General features: G+C 42.3%; 1 protein-coding gene across 3 annotated transcripts in view; it reads right to left on the minus strand.

Annotated features, from left to right (window-relative positions):
* Positions 1 to 244: 244 nt before the first annotated feature.
* The window catches only part of CCDC191 (coiled-coil domain containing 191), a 122898-nt gene continuing 105606 nt past the window's right edge, over positions 245 to 17536 (minus strand). For all 3 annotated transcript variants that reach the window (XM_062208422.1, XM_062208412.1, XM_062208404.1), the window contains 4 exons: positions 9828 to 9971; positions 7666 to 7818; positions 6926 to 7071; positions 245 to 1329 (listed from right to left, as the gene is read on the minus strand). In XM_062208422.1, coding sequence (XP_062064406.1) covers positions 1185 to 1329; positions 6926 to 7071; positions 7666 to 7818; positions 9828 to 9971 — 588 coding nt within the window. In that variant the 3' untranslated portion in view covers positions 245 to 1184. The remainder of the gene's footprint in view (positions 1330 to 6925; positions 7072 to 7665; positions 7819 to 9827; positions 9972 to 17536) is intronic.

Consider the following 17536-nt stretch of genomic DNA (forward strand, 5'->3'; position numbering starts at 1 on the left):
GTCCTGTTTTCTTTGGTGGTCTCCAGTGTTAAAAAGAAAAAGCCTCTTTTAGATGACTTCTGCAGGATCATATTAAAGGAGGAGATGTGTGGGGACAAGGATGTGGTAGTGTACTCAGACTGTGCTGTGTCGATCCTCACACAGCGTCCATGGAAAGAGGATCTAAGTCATTTTGCAGGCGGCATGACTAGATAGCTCTTTAGAAAGGATGAGACAGGAACAGTCAATGTGAAGAAGCCCCCCGTTTTATTTCGCCAGCTGTACCAAATAGTAGCAGTTACCTCAAGACTGCAGGGGGCTTTCTCATTTTATCATATGCATTTATGGACTACTTGAGTGTGTTACAATAAACATAGGTTATAATGAAGAAAACTTTTTTCTAGCAGATAATTTTCTGAGAGAATACCGTCACCAGCATTTACAGCCCCTTAAAGATGAAACCATTCTTTGGATTTAAGATAAGCATCTCCATATCTAGATCAGACTGAATACTGGAAGATAAATTGCTAGGATTATTTAGAAGTTGCAGTTAGAAATAGGAGCAGACATTTTATTGAGTTGCTGGATTGTCTTTGATAGAGAATTCGCTTTCGGAATTTCCTGCAAGCTTATCAACACACACTAAAAAAAGGATCCTTGGCGCCCCGGTTTCTCTGAAGTTTAGGGCACCTTTCAGAGGCATGGGATGCTCCACAGAGGATAGGCTGCCTGGCACCGCTGCTCGGTAGGAGAAAGCCAGCCACGCCTTCTTTTCTAAGCATGCACCACTTAATTCCATCTAATTAAAGTCGCATTTGTTGACATCCCCCTTTAAGCTACATACTTTCCTTCACAGGATCAGGCACGCATACACCTGTCCCTTTTTTAAGCTTACTCTGCCAAAAATACACGAGAATAGGATCCGTTTGAACAGTGGAGCTCTTACCTGTTCCTTTGGATAACGCCACGGTGCTGAGTGTTAGAGTGAATGACTAGCAGTCTGGGAAAAATCAAAGGAGGAAGTACAGATTCTCAGATCATTCCTCTGATCTGAGTGGCATGTATACAGGCAGAGATGACAGGTGCATGCACTCGGGGCCCCCTGAGATTGCCACCCTGAGCTCTGCACTGGTCCGTGTTCACTGGCACACCAAAGGCTTCGCTTACTCCAGTGCTGGGTACCTGGTCGCTGTGACGGGCAGCGATCACAGTGCTGGCGGCATCTGGAAGTCTGGAAGGATTTCGGCTACCTTTCTACGGAGTTGCTGTCGCCTCTCTTCTTTCAGTCTTTCCTCTTTTATAAATTTCGCAGACTTCTTCCATGTCTGAAACATGAGCCAGAGAATCCTCCTTTAAAAATAAAGAGTGAAAAAAATTGAAATACTATGAAGAAGTTTATTCTACATCAGAATGACCTTAAACGCTTGATAAGAATGATTCTTACATGAATAAAAGATTATATAAAAGGTGTGGAAATCACAACTGGGATTCAGGCAGTGTGAAATGCCATGAGGAAAAAACAGTGGTGGGGCTGGCACTGTGGCGCAGCAAGTTAAAGCCCTGGCCTGAAATGCCAGCATCCTGTACAGGTGCTGGTTCTAGTCCCGGCTGCTCCTCTTCCAATCCAGCTCTCTGCTATGGCCTGGGAAAGCAGTGGAGGATGGCACAGGTGCTTGGGCCCCTGCACCTGTGTGGGCGACCCAGAAGAAGCTCCTGGCTTCAGATTGGCGCTGCTCCAGCTGTTGCAGCCAATTGGGGATGATCCGATAGAATACCAATCTCTCTCTATAAGGTATTTTTATTTTTTGATTGTTTTCATGTTTTGACCAGGTGGTCAGGGAAACTCTTCGTGAGGGCTGCTGTGTGAGCAGCTGCCCCTATAGCCTGTGAAAGTGCAGGCCATGACACCTGCTCCGCTGATCTTAGCGCAGCCCGGGCCAGCGACCCTGGCAAGGGCAGCCACAGGCCTCAGAGCAAAGAAGGTGCAGCAGGCACACAAGGAGGGAGCTGCGGAAGAGGGCAGCTCGCTGCTGCCCAGTCTTGGGGTGAGCAGTGGCTCTGAAGGCTCTCCTGGGGAGGACAGGGCTGGAGTGAAGGCAGAGGGGCCAGGACAGCGCAGCACAGGCAAGGATTGATGTAGCAGGCGAGTTACATTGCTGAAACCAAAGGGCACAGTAGTTCACTTTATATTTTTAATAACTAGAGGCAGAAATGGGATTTGTTCTGGCCTTTTAACCCTTTAATGAAGCCTACCAGTGCATCCCACTTCTTAATTTTATGGCTGTTGGCTGTCTGTTTTTGATACTGTTGGTTTTTGTTGTGGGAAGTACTGCTTGTAAAAAAAGCCTCCAAGTAGTACTGCTTTGTTGCTGTCTTCTTTCACTCAGTGCACCACTCACTGCTTCCTGTGCTCGGCTCTGGGGTCCATTCCCCGTCCTTGATCCTGTCTGCTCCTCTTACTGCGTAGGCATATCTGTTCTTTCCGGACTACACTCCCATCTTTTTTCTTTCTTTTTTCAAAAAGATTTATTTATCATTTGAAAGGCAGAGATACAAAGAGAGAGAAGGAGAGACAGAGAGAGAGAGAGATCTTCCATCTGTTGGTTCACTGCCCAAATGGCTGTAACAGCTAGAGCTGCGCCAGGCTATAGCCAGGAGCTTCTTCTGGGTCTCCCATGTGGGTGCAGTGGCCTGAGGACTTGGGCCATCCTCTATTGCTTTCCCAGGTGCATTAGTAGGGAGCTGGTCAAAAGTGGACCAGCCGGGACTCGAATCAGTGCCTATATGGGATGCCGCACTGAAGGTGGAGGTTTAACCTTCTACGCTGCAGTGCCATCCCCCTCTTCACCCCCACTTTCTGACTTCTATACTTTAGCTCCTACAGTCTACCCTCACTGAAATGCTCTGCTCCCAGGAGGGGGAGGCCATCCTAGATTATCCTCACTTGCATTTACCTCACCTCCTGAACTTCAAAAACATCTGGTCATAATTACTGGTTTAGTGCTTCTATTTCTTTTTTTTTTTTTTTTTACAGGCAGAGTGGATAGTGAGAGAGACAGACAGAGAGAAAAGTCTTCCTTTTTGCCGTTGGTTCACCCTCCAATGGCCGCTGCAGCCAGTGCATCTTGCTGATCCGAAGCCAGGAGCCAGGTGCTTCTCCTGGTCTCCCATGCGGGTGCAGGGCCCAAGCACTTGGGCCATCCTCCACTGCCTTCCCGGGCCATAGCAGAGAACTGGCCTGGAAGAGGGGCAACCGGGATAGAATCCGGCGCCCCAACCGGGACTAGAACCCGGTGTGCCGGCGCCGCAAGGCAGAGGATTAGCCTGTTAAGCCACGGCGCCGGCCTAGTACTTCTATTTCTAATCTATTATGCTTTCTACTAAATTATGAGAGCTAGGGACCATATTATTATATATAGGTGTACTGTACAATGATCATGATTTAAGTTACCAAGATAAGGGCCTTGACTTAGGGTCTAGAAGCTCCTTGACGTTTTGTATAAAGCTGTATGTGATATACTTGTGTTCATTTTATGGGATGCAGCTCTGTGACTTTTATCACCACCTATTTCATGTTGGTATTGTGGCTAGGGACCACAGTGATAAGATGGTATTGAAAATATAAGAAGTACCTACTCAGCTGAGACAAACTGGACCAGTATGTAGCTGAACTCTGAGATAGAACTGCAAAATAATTGCTGATAAAGAGACCATGGCCTGGTGACATCTATTAGTCCCACCATGTATAAATACCAGCTATTATCTAGAAGTTGTATAAATTTGTAAAATTAAACCTAATATTAGTTTATCATCTTTCTTGATGTTATTTCAGTTTAAAGATCAGGCCTAAGAGCAACAGATATCTTTACTGCTTTCTCTTTCACCCATAGCTCGTATGTATAGGTATTCTTTCATTCACATAAAATGAAGAATATTCAATATCAAAGTTTTAAAAAATTTATTTGAGATAGAAAAAGGGACAGACAGAACTCCCATCTTCTGGTTCACTTCCCAAATGCCCTTCATGGCTGGGGCTGGGCTGAGGCCAAAGCCAGGAGGTGGGAACTCCATCTAAGTCTCTCTTAGAAGTGGCAGGAACCCAAGTTCTTGGGCCATCTGCTGCCTCCCAGGCGCATCAATGAGAATCTGGACTGGAACCATGCAGCAGCTGGGACTTGAACCAGGCACTCTGATATGGGATGTGGGCATCCCAAGTGACACCACAATGCCTGCTCTGGGACATGGGCATCTTAATGCTAAATTCCCATTTGCTGAATATCAGTTTTTAAAAATATATTAAAGTTCCTTTTAAAAGGCCTGCTACTTTAAACATTAGTGTCAGCCCTGCAGTAAAATCCATCTGTGCAGTCATTTAAATATTTACTGCACACCATGTACTAAGCGTGTCATGCACTGAGGGCACAGTAGCCAGCAGGAGGTGGCACAGCCACTCTATTGGGAGGACCAGACAATCTCCAAGTCAACAGTGAACTGTATACTGTCAGAGTCTTCAGTGCTGTGAAGGTTAATGGATAGGCAGTGACGGGGGAAGGTGATCAGGGAGGTGACATTTGAGAGCAAGTTGAATGGACCAAGAGGTCGTGGGCAAGCTCTGAAGTAGAGGTGAGCTTTGGCTGAGGAGCACTACAGAAAGGCCAGTGGGGTGGAACATGGAGAACAAGGAACAAAGGGAGGAAAGATGAAGTCAAAGCCATGCTTTTATAGCAAGTAGACACAACTGAGAATTCATTTGTTGTTGGTTGCATGTGATTTGATAACTTCAAACCCTGAATGAGTTTCCTGAAAATGGAAACTATGACACCTGTCCCCTGCCCTGGGTTATACTGTGATGGGATGAGATAGTTTGTATGAAAGATCAAAATGAATCTCATAGTCTGCACTGGGCAGCTGAGAAACAGAAAGAAAGTAAAACACAGGTAAGAAGGGTGTTTAATAATTGTTAAGCTCAAACCATATTAGCTACTATTTGGGGCCAAGCAGTGCCTGAAGGGAGTTCCTGTGTTGCCTTGTTGGGTCTTCACCACAACCCCATAAAATAGGTTCTGTTGTTACCCTAATTTAGCAGGAGTAAGGGGGCTTCAAAAGGTAATCTGTCCACTGTCACACAGAGACTGAGTCTTTAACTTCAAACTCTAAAGCTCAAGCATTTTATTCAAAGGCAAGCCCTTTGAATACCCTTACTGCTTATTTATATTAATTTACATAAAATTATAATCAACTTCCTTTTTATTTATATGAGAGGGAGAGAAAGAGCTCCCCGCTATCTTCAGGCTCACTCCCCAAATGCCTTAAATGGCCAGGAGGAGACCAGGGCCAAAGCTGAGAGCATGGAATGCAATCCAGCTATCCAAGTAGGTGGTAGGAACCCAATACTGGAGCAATCACTCTGCATCTCAAGTTCCGCATTCTTGGAGAGCTGGAGGCAGGAGTCAGAGCTGGGAAGTGAACCCAGGTATTCCAGTGTGAGATGCGGGCATCTTAACTGCTAGGCTAACTGCCTGCTCCATAATCAACTGATTTCTAGTACCTGTAAATTAAACAAGGATGAGCAGATTTTTCTGGAGGGGGGTACCCTAGTGGTTACAAGAGAGGGAAACTATTACAAAGAATGGAGATACATGTGAACATGGGCGCACACATGCACGCACACACACACAAATGGAAACAAAGTAATAAAATGAATCAGAATAATGAAAAAAGATTAATTAGCTACCTGTACAGGTCTTCACACCTTAGTACCCAAAGGCATCACTGTATACATCTGTAACATTAACTGATGCTCACAAAGGGTGACACCAAATCCCCAAAAAGATGTATATTTGTTTACTTTCAAAAAAAGTGTACAATGAAACTTATAACAATCCTGTGCAATATATTTAAAATTAGAAAACAAAGAAAAACTTGCTTGTGTGAAATATCTTACTTCTCAAAGATTTTGGATTAAGAAACATACAAATGTATTTTATGGGGCCAGCATTGTGACACAGTGGGTTAAGCCGCCACCTGTGGCAATGGCATCCCATATGGGCACTGGTAGGAGACCTGGCTGTCCCACTTCTGATTCAGCTGTCTGTTAATGTGCATGGGAAAGCAGCAGAAGATGGCCAAAGTGTTTGGGCCCCTGCCACCCATGTGGGAGACCTTGAAGAAGCTCCTGGATCCAGGCTTCAGCCTGGCCCAGCCTTGGATATTGTAGCTATTTGGGGAGTGAACCAGCAGATGGAAGATCTTTCTCTCTCTTTTTCTCTCTCTTCCTGTGTCTGTCTCCCTCCCTCTCTCCTTCTCTCCCTCTCTCTCTCTGCAATTCCGCCTTTCAAATAAATCTTTAAAAAATGTATCTTAAATATTAATATGACACTGAGTATGATTCCATATATATGAAGTTCCAAACCAGGCAAAAGTAAACTAAAATGCTGAAGACTGCATACTTAGGAGATAAAAGTAAAAAGAAAAGCAATAAAGTGTTCATCATACAGGTCAGGAGAGTGGTTTACCTGTAGGAGGACACTGTGTGGGAGGGAGCAGCAGTATGCTCCAGTACTCCACTGGAGATGCCTGAAACTGCAGATAGTACCCAGCCCTATAAATACTGTTTTTTTCCAATCCACACATACCTATGATAAAGTTTAATTCATAAATTAGGTACAGAAGAAGATCAATAACCATAAAAACCAAATAGTTGTAACAATATGTCATAATAAAATTGTTAGCATCACCATTCTTGTGCTGCTTTTCATTTAAAAATGGGGGTTTACTATCTTGCCATCTCCCACGTGGTCAGTGGATAGGCTGGAACTCCCACCCCTGCCAGCTATCTCTGAACACCTTGTGCCTCTGGCTTCCCCCTTATCTTTTCAGACACACCGCAGGAGGAGACCAAAGCAATTGTGAAGGGAAGGAATTTCCTTAGAGTTCAGAACCTTACCTGTCACTATGTTTTGTCGCAATCTCATGCTTGCTCTGGGAATCGCTCTTTGCCTCCCTAACCATGTTAAGCCAGGCCCTGAAAATCTTCTTCTGAAGGAAATGTACACAAAGTTTTCTTACTTCTTCTTCCAGATCATTCAGGTACTGTGGATGAGGACATGGAGGAAAGTGAGACAAAGAATTAGCGCTAAGAAACAGTACAAATGAGAGACTTCGAACAGAAACAGAAGAATCAAGAACACTAGAGGGATAGAGAGAAAAGCCTCACGTGGTGGTCAAGATAATATATTCCATAATGTATTAGGAAAATAACAAAAATAGTTATAAGAGTGAGGAAGTAGCTTTCTAATAAAATTATCTCAACACTGTGAGATAATCATGAGTATGGAGCAAAAACTGAGGTAATGATGTGAGGGCTCTTCAAAAAGTTGATGGAAATGTGTATTAAGAAAAAACCATGCATGGAGTTCAAAACTAGTCACACCAAAATGAACATTTTTAAATTCTATTTTCCATGAACTTTTTGAAGTACCCTTATATATTACATTTCACATACATTGTTGTGAGAACAAAAAACTGATTTGACATCTTCAAATTAATGTCAATGCAGTGAATTGGACTGAATGTATGGTTCCTGAAAACATCTTAATGACCATGGATACTCTGGACTGCATGTCATTTTCTTACTAGGACTGACCAGTTGAGATGTATCTGGAGTGCTCTTCCCTGTGGCCTTACCCAGAGCCAGCTCCCGATGACTCTCCTCAGCAACATATGGGAATAAAATTGATCAGCCTGGGCCGTCTTCCTAGCCAGATTTTCCTGACTACTTTGCAACCAGGCCAGTAGGCATTTCCTCTGAAGGGCCAAACGGTGATGTTCCTCTGCCACCTGGACAGGTTTTTAAATGAGAAAAGGAAATTATTCTTTGGATTTTAAACCATTTATGGAAACATATCACCACACACAGGCAATTACTAGAACAGAATAATCTTAAGGTACATGCAGCTTAATTTCCTAAATGCTGTGACTACTGATCCTATAATATGCAGGTTATAAATTCACAACATGCATGGCCTTTTAGTGGCTACTCCCTGAAAACCACAGTGACTGGCAGGCTACGGACATGGAATAGCCGCCTCCAAAGCCACCCCTTCACTTCCTCTTGAGTTAGGGAGGGGTGGCTGGCACCCTTCTCAGTTTGTTCTCCAGAGCTTGGATGGCAATTCCATAATACATCTCTCTTTATTATGTACTTACCCACTGTCTAATTGAGGAAATGCCAATACTTTTCCGTTAGGTTTATAGAATGAGCTGTCTCTAAAATTGACATCTAGACATTATCAATAAACCACAAAAACCACTGATAGAAAAATAACATGACATGGGGCCAGAGCTGTGGCGCAGCATGTAAGCTGCTGCCTTCAGGGCCAGGATCCCATATGGGCACCCTTTCAAGTCCTGGCTGCTTCATTTCCAATCCAGCTCCCTACCAATGCACCTGGGAAAGCAGCAGAAGATGGCCCAAGTATTTGGGCTCCTGCACCAACGTGAGAGACATGGAAGAAGCTCCTGGCTTCAGATCAACCCAGCTCTAGCCACTGTGGCCATTTAGGAAGGGAACCAGTGGATAGAAGATATCCCTCTCTCTGTCTCTCACCTCCCCACCTCTGTAACTCTGCCTATTAAACAAATTTAAACAAACAAGCAAAAAAAGATAACATGAATAATTTAATTTCTTACCAATTTAAAAGGCTCAGATGTTATTCTATCAAAATAAACATAAAATTCAGAGTTTACAGGCCTTAAAAAGTAAATTTTGTATTCTTTGAAGAGAATCTTTAGCTCTCTCCAGAAAATTACTCTCTCAGCTCTCTCCAGAAAATTACTCAGTTGTCTAAGCCTGGTCTAGCCACTGAGCAATGAGAATGTGTTCACTCCAAGTCAATTTCTTGGCAGTCATGCTTATTGGACAAAATGACCACCAACAGAGGTCTCTGTGGCACCTGAGACTTCTGCCTGTTCCTGACTCATCATAGCCTGAGATCAAAAGGCAAAACAACATTTTATCTACTATGAACTTTTTGATCAGTTAGAAGAAAGCCCAGTTCTTTGCACTGGACACATCTGTTAAGGAAATTCCCAAAATTTCAGTCGAGTTTGATTTTGTTTCTCTGTGCAGCAGGGTAGATGACTGTTCTAGCTCACAGAATTATATACCTGCATCCTTTGCCATGTGATTGCACAGTGCTTCCCAGTGCAATACCTTCTCTCTTCAATTACCTTGAGCTTGGCCCTATGGTTTGCTTTGGCCAGTGGAATTTAGGGGACATTTTGCAAGCAGAAGATTCATATGAGTTTACATAGTTTGGTTTGGCCTTTTGTGTCTCTGACAGTTGTCAGGCGAAAAGCATGCCTTGAGTAGCTCCTAGCACCAGAATGAGACATGGAGAGAAACCTGAACCTAATTCACAACTTGGCCACAGACCTGGATGAGAAAGAAATACTTGAGTTGTAAACCACTGCTATTTTTGGAGTTGTTTGTTATGCAGCTTTATCACAGCAGAAACATGACCATTATTGTACTATTTTGTTCTCTTTCTTGAACTCTGCTAAAGTTAAAAGATGCCTCTATTCTAATTTTACCTTGGAGATCTCTAATCAAAAATTTACTCTAGTTTTTTCTAATCTGTTAAATTACAAAAATCTTTCTGTACCTAAGACCAACCTAACTTCTTATCTAAAACAAAAGAATATACACACTTGATTTATTTATCTTTCTGGCTTTTAAATCGCCTGATTTCCCTCAAAGAATGCATACTTTATTTTAAAAAAGTTCCTTTTCTAATGTGGTAGGGTGGGAGGTGTGTGTGCAGGGAGTTAATGGTATGGTACTGCACCTGGACATTTCGTTTGCTTTGCATTCTCAGTCTCTTCCAAGGCTCTAGACCTTTTTTGGTTAGCAAGACCTTTTTGTAATGTGCTTGGGCTGTTGCTTCCAGCTGCTGGTTCCTCTTAATTCTCTTCTGCTTCTCTAGTTCTTTCTGGAAAAAAATAATGAAATAAAAATCCATAACCAAAAAAAAAACAACAATGAATTTCATTTCAACAAAAGTGCCATTTAATTTGAATATGTAATCATTAAACAGTGTGTTAATCATAACTGAGCTCTAGAATTAAAAAAAAATTCTGCTGAGAGGATCAGGAAAAGTTGGTTATGAGCCTTACAAGAATTAGGGCTCTGCATATTCTTGGGTTTAATCAGTATTGCTCACAGAAATGATTTACTTCTCGATATATTAAAAAGTAAAACATCTAGTTAGGAGAGCAATTGGGATTTTTTCCATTATTATTATTGAAAACCAAACAGTGCAGCTTCTTCATTGAAACTGGGGTAGGTATTTATATTTAAATAATCCTGTTCGAATTTAAAAAATACTCCATTAAAAGTCTAGATGAGTGTTCTTACTACTGGGCATTTTTTTAAGTGATGAACAGTAAGTTCAGAGGTTAGGAAAAAGTATTTGATGATCATTAAGCAGGGAGAAAGATGAACTATCTCCAGTGATGAGCTGACAAAAACATACTTAGTGCCCCTCAAAGAGGAAAGGCACCCCTGAGGGGTAAGCCTAAGAAAGGTGACAGGCAGGTAATGGTATACTCTGCAGATAGCATAGTTTGTTTTTTTCATTTTTTAAAATGAAAATAGCCTATGGTAAAGGTGAGAGGAAAAAAAATCTACCTAAAAATAGTGACCCCTGCTATGAAAGAAACGAGCAAAAGCAAAGCCTACAGGCTTCCTTCATCAGCTATGCATTATAAATACAAAGACATTTAATTTGGGTTTCTGTTTCTTTATTTCTCATAATTTCAAAATCTCTGCATCTATTGCTGTGGACTAAAGTCCTGACTGGTATGGTCAGAGAAGCAAAAATAATCTCTTTCCCAGTAATGTATTTCTCATCTAAGAGATTTATTTCCAACAAGAAAAAAAGCTGGACAGACAGCAAATTAATGAGTTCCTGTGAACTGATCAGAGACCTGAAGTTATCCTCAAATTTGGGGATATGAACACCTGGAAGATCCAAGCATTTGCTTACTTAAGACAAAAGCTACTGACACCATGTGAACCAGTCAGACAACCGAAATTTTGGTGAGCTGCTGGAGACTGAGAGTGGAGCAATGTGAGAAGAGTAGAGCTCCTGGGGAATCACAGGCATGGGGGTGGTCCCCACCCTTTTGCAGGCTCTTGGTCTAGGAACCCCACCAGGCTTTCCCCAAGGAGGTCGGGGAGAGAACACAGAGTTCTCACCAGGGTTCCGGCTGCAGCTAAGGAACAGCAGCAACTGAAAATCTGCTCACATCATCCTCCCTTAGGGACCACAGGCCCACCTGAGGGCAGTGCTGAACAAGCTCTGCGCAGGGAGCTGACCCACCATTCAAGACCCTCCATCTTTTTTTTTAAATTATAAAAAGTTTGAGGAGACAGCAATACATGAATCAGGGGGCCCTGGACTACATACAGTTCATGGCTCCTCTGAAGAGCAATGAGGGTAAGGCCTTTTTAGGATCAATATTTGGTTACAGTGTAGAGTAGCCTTATTTGGATTATTCGACTGGAAAGTCTATAGATAGAGGTTAGTTGGTGGTTTCTTACTGGTTAAGACAGTTTAGACTGAGCTGTGTTTTTGTCTGCTTACATAGAAATGCAGAGTGAAGCACTTGGAGATAAAACTGCAAGAGAGTAGAAAAGAAAGGTAGCAGTTTTACTATCAAATAATCCTTAAGTAACCGACAGCAGCATTTGGCAGTTTTTATCTTGTCACAATGCATAATTAATTTATGTAAACTCAGTTACTTTGTCCTCGTTCTTTTTAAACAGGAAAAACATATACCTAGATACCCCGGAAGACATAAAATTTGTAAATATATGAGCAAATGAAAACAGGAAACTCATTTAGTAAAACAGATCCTTGTGAATGCTGCAGATGTTTAAGTTCCCTGAACTTTACATACATGTCCTAACAACTTTTTTTAAAAAAATTATTTATTTAGTTAGTTAGTTGGGAAGCAGAACACTCCCATCTGCTGGTTCACTCCTCAAATGCCCTTAACAACCAGGGCTGGGCCAGGTCAAATCTGGGAGACAGGAACTCAGTCTGATTCTCCCATATGGCGATAGGGACCCAACGAGAGCCATCTCTTACCGCCTCCCAGGATGCTCATTAACAGGAAGCTGCAATTAGGAGCAGATCTGGGACTCAAAATCTGGCACTGTGGTATGTGATGTGGGCGTCTGAACTAGTAAGACTCTCTATCATAAGTGAAGGTAGAAGGGTTTATTCTCCAGAGGGAAAGGCTTTAAGGTCACAAACTGAAATGAGGGTGGATACCCGCCACAGCTGAAAGAAGGGAATGCAGGGCAGGGAAAATGGTCTACCCCTAAAGCAGAGACATACATTTGTGTGAGTGTGCAATGCTATGCACTCCAAAGACGGAAACTTGCTCAAAACAGAGAATACTTCCCCTCATCCATACCTACCACCATACTTGCACAATCCTCCAATAATAACAACAGTAGATTATAGTTGGGAGAACTGTAGGAGACAGAGCCTCTCAGGGAATAGCACAAAGGAAAGACCCAATACCAAAAGGGTAGACAAGAACAAAGTCAGGAGAGGAAATCTAAATCTCTGGTGCCCATAGCAACAACAAACCTCAACAGTGGTAACCATGGTAACAACAAACTTCAAACATAGTCTACTTCCCAGCTAGATTAACATAATTATCTACACTAAAGGCCCATTTACCTCAATTTCGATTGTTCTGAACATGGTTGGCTTTCAACAACAGAGAAGAAAAAATACAAGCTATACCAAAAGACAAAAAGCAAATACTATGAAAAACTAAAACAATCCTCACAAGACTCAGAAATGACAAAGATGTTGCAACTATCAGGGAATTTTAAACAACTTATGATAATAATGTTAGATGCTCTAATGGAAAAGGTAGATATCATTCAAGATCAGATAAGTAATTTTGGCAGGGATATAAAACTTTAAGACAGATTCAAAATAAAAATGCTTGAAGTCAAATGCACACAGTAAAGGAAATGAGGAGGGTCTTCAATTGCTAGATGAAACAACTGAGGAATCACGTAACTTGAGATAGGATAATGGGGTGCAGAACAATTGAAGGGAAAGAGAAAAGATGGTAAAAATCAGCACAATTGAGAACTGTAGGAGCACATGTAACACAAAATGATGCTGAAATTCATATGGAAACACAGGAGACCCCAAATAGCCACAGCAATCTTATAAAAACAAAAACAAACCGGTTGCCCCTCTTCCAGGCCAGCTCTCTGCTGTGGCCTAGGAGTGCAGTAGAGGGTGGCCCAAGTCCTTGGGCCTGCACCCCATGGGAGACCAGGAGAAGCACCTGGCTCCTGCCTTCGGATCAGCGCGGTGCGCCAGCCGCAGCACGCCAGCCGCGGCAGCCATTGGAGGGTGAACCAACGGCAAAGGAAGACCTTTCTCTCTGTCTCTCTCTCTCTCTCACTGTCCACTCTGCCTGTCAAACAAACAAACAAACAAACAAACAAAAACAAAGGCAGAGAAATCACAATGCCAGATTTGAATACATATTGAATGGATAGTTGTAATCAAAACAGCCTGCTACTGATACAAAACAGATCGATAGACCAATGGAAGAGAATATGGGTTCCTGTCTCAGCTGCTCCACTTCTCATTCAGCTCCCTGCTAATGGTGTAAGAAAGCAGCAGAAGATGACTCAAGTATTTGAGCCCCTGCCATCTACTTGGGAGACCCAGAAGAAGCTCCTGGCTTTGGTTTGGCCCAACCATGATCATTGTGGCCATTTGGAGGCATGAACCAGTGGATTAGAAGATCTCTCTCATCTCCCTCTGTTTCTCTCTCTTTAACTTTGCCTTTCAGATAACAAAATAAATCTTAAAAAAAAAAGAAAAGAAAAGAAAAGAAAAAGTCTTGAAGGCAGCTGGGAGGAAAAACCCGTAATAACTACTGTTATGGAGTAAATATTTTATGTCCCCTCAAAATCCCCCAATGTGGCTATATTTGGACATGAGGCAACTAAGGAAGCAATTAATGTTTAAGAGGCCCTATAGATAGTTCTCTGATTGGATAGGATTAATGTCTTTACAAGATGAAATATCAGAGTTTTTGTGCTCCCCACTTCAACCCTACCTCTCTTTCTTCTTGTTCACAACAAAGGAAAGGTCATGTGAGAATATAGTGAGAAGGAGGCTGCCTGTAAGACAGGAAGAAAGACTTCCAAAACCAACCATGTTGGCACCCGATTTTGGACTTTCCAGGGTTCATACTTGTGACAAAATAAATTTCAGTTGTCTTGGCCATCTACTCAGTGGTATTTTGTTAATGCACCTCAAGTGAAATAAGATATCTACAGAGGAACAAAGATAAGAATTACAGCGGACTTCCTGTCAGAACTAGGCATGCAAGATGACAACAGAATAACATCTTTAAAGCATTGAAAGAAAAAATATTCACTGAGAATTCTATATCCAGCAAAAACACAGCCTTCAAAAATGAAGGATAAGGGCATTTGGTGCAGCCTTTAAGATGCTACTTGGGAAGCCTGCATCCACAGTATGTGGTTTCAGTTCTTGGCTCTGCTTGTAATCGCAGCTTCCTGCTAATGTGCAGCCTGGCAGGCAGTAGGTGATGGCTCAAGTAGGTCTGCCACCACATGGGAGAACTAGATGAGATTTAGGCTTCTGATTTCAACCTGGACCAGCCCCTAGGTGTTGCAGGGATTTGGGGGAGTGATGGGCGTTCTCTGTCTCTCTCCATCTTTAAAATAAAATAATGAGGCCGACGCCATGGCACAATGGTTAATCCTCCGCCTGAAGCACCAGCATCCCATATGGGTACCGGTTCTCGTCCCAGCTGCTCCACTTCCAATTCAGCTCTCTTCTATGGCCTGGGAAAGCAGTAGAAGATGGCCCAAGTCCTTGGGCCCCTGCACCCACATGGGAGACCAGGAAGAAGCATCTGGCTCCTGGCTTCAGATAGGTGCAGCTCTGGCCATTGCGGCCTTCTAGGCAGTGAGCCAGCAGAAGGAAGACTTTTCTCTCTGTCTCTCCTAACTGTCTGTAACTTTATCTCTCAAATAAATAACTAAAATCTTTAAATAAAATAAAATACATAAAAATTAATTTTTTAAAATAAAATTGAAGGGTAAATAAAGACTGTTTTGGTCTTTAGTTCCGAGTTAATTCCTTCAGGCAAATAAAAACTAAAGGAATTCACTGCCAGAAGACCTAATCTTTAAGAAACATTAAAGAAAGTCCTTCAGGTAGGAAGAAAAACCGATATAGTTTAAAAACACAGATCTATGCAACGAATGAAGAGCATTAGAAATTAGAGAAATGGGGGCAGAAGATTGGAGCAATGGAGCAATGTCTGTATCCCATATCAGAATGCATATTCCAATTCTGGTTCTGCTTCCTATTCAGCTTCTTGCTAATGCTCAGCCTGGGAGGCAGTTTAGTGGCTAAGGTAGTTAGGTCTCTATCAGCTATGTTTGGGACCTAGATTGAGTTCTGGGCTTCTGCCTTCATTCTGGACCATCCCCTGCTACTGCAGATATTTCGGGGAGAGAACAGTGGATGGAAATCTCTCTTGTCTATCTCTGTTTCCCTCTATGCTTGTCTGCCTCTCAGAAATAAATTTTAAGAAGTTGCTTAGGGGCCAGTGTTGTGGTGTAGCAGGTTAAGCTCCCTCCTCCAAAGCTGGCATCCCATATGGGATGCTACCAGTTCATGTCCTAGCTGCCCCATTTCTGATCCAGCTTCCTGCTAATGGTCTGAGAAAAGCAGTGGTGGAGGCCCAAATATTGGGCTTCTGCCACCACATGGGAGACCCAGATGAAGCTCCTGGCTTCGGCTTGGCTCAACCCTGGCCATTGTGGCTACTTGGGGAGTGAACCATCAGATGGAAGATCTCTCTCCCTGTCTCTTCCTCTTTCTAACTCTGCCTTTAATATAAAGTTCTTATAAAAATTAAAGAAATTTGGGTAAACTGTAATTGTCTTATTTCTAATTCTACTAGAAGAAAATTAGCTGTTTAAAGCAGTGACATTAACAAGGTATGGGCATTTATAGTACAAAGCATAGTAGAGAATGACCTATACCACAACAATGACAGAGGGATGGGAGAAGAATATGGAAATATACTGATGCAAGGTTCTTTAACTTTGTGTCGAGTGTTATAATATTCTTTAGACGTGAAAGGAGGTTATTTTAAAAATGTAAATACTAGGTCAACTACTGGAAATATTTTTAAAAGCTGTATAAATAACAACTCTTTGAAGGAGATAAAATAGAATCATAAAGATGTTCAATTAAAACCAGAGAAGGTAGATGGAACAAAAGGTTGACAAAGAACAAATACAACAGGTAGAAAAAAGCTGGTAAAATGATAGATTTTAATCCAGTTATACCAATAATCACTTTAAAAATAATGGCATAAACACAACCTATCTCTGTTAAAGTCAGAGCTTATCTGATTGGATACTAAATCTAGACATAGTTATATGATGTCTACCAAAAATTCAATTTTACAAGACTTAAATATATGTCTTTTCTAAACATATACCACCTATTTCAAGATACATGAGGCAAAAACAGATATGAAAGGAGAAGCAAATAAATGCACAATTTTAGTCAGAAAATTCAACATTCCTCTCTCAATAACTGATTGAACAAGTAGGCACAAAATCAGTCAGAATACAAATGACCAGAATAACACAAATAACATGACATAATTGATATTTATAGAGCATATCAGTTACAGCATAAAAGGCTTCTCAAGTACACATGGGACTATCACCAAGATAAACTATGTACTGTAAAACAAAACTTTTACAGGTACACAGTGTGCATTCTTATAGCATAATGAAGTTTAACTAAAAAGCAGTAACAGAGGCCAGTACTGTGGTATAGCTGGTGAAGCCACCACCTGTGACACCAGCATGCCATTTGGGACACCTGTTCAAGTCCCTGCTGCACTACTTCTGATCCAGCTCCCTGCTAATGTATCTGGGAAAGTGGTGGAGGATGGCCCATGTCTCCACGTGGGACCCTCCTACTCACATAGAAGATCTGGATGAAGCTCCTGGCTCCTGGCTTCATCTTGGGACCAGCCCCGGATTTGCAGCCATCTGGGGAATGAACTTACAGATGGGAGATCTCTCTCCCTCTCTCTCTCTTTCCCTCTTTCTCTCTCTGTAACTCTTTCAAATAAATAAATTCATTAATTTTAAAAAATCAATAACAGTTATCTGAGAAATCCCCTACCATCTACGTCAGAGACTCGGATGAAGCTCCTAGCTTCAGCCTGGGCCAGCCCTGGCTGTTGTGGCCACTGGGGGAGTGAACGAGCACATGAAAGATCTATCTCTCACTCTCTCTTTCTTTTTCTGTAACTCTGCCTTTTAAAGAAAGAGAAGGGGCAGGCGCCGCGGCTCAATAGGCTAATCCTCCACCTGCAGCGCTGGCACCCCGGGTTCTAGTCCCGGTTGGGGTGCCGGATTCTGTCCCAGTCGCTC

The sequence above is a fragment of the Lepus europaeus genome, chromosome 2 (genome assembly GCF_033115175.1).
Source record: "Lepus europaeus isolate LE1 chromosome 2, mLepTim1.pri, whole genome shotgun sequence".
Classification (NCBI taxonomy): Eukaryota; Metazoa; Chordata; class Mammalia; order Lagomorpha; family Leporidae; genus Lepus; species Lepus europaeus.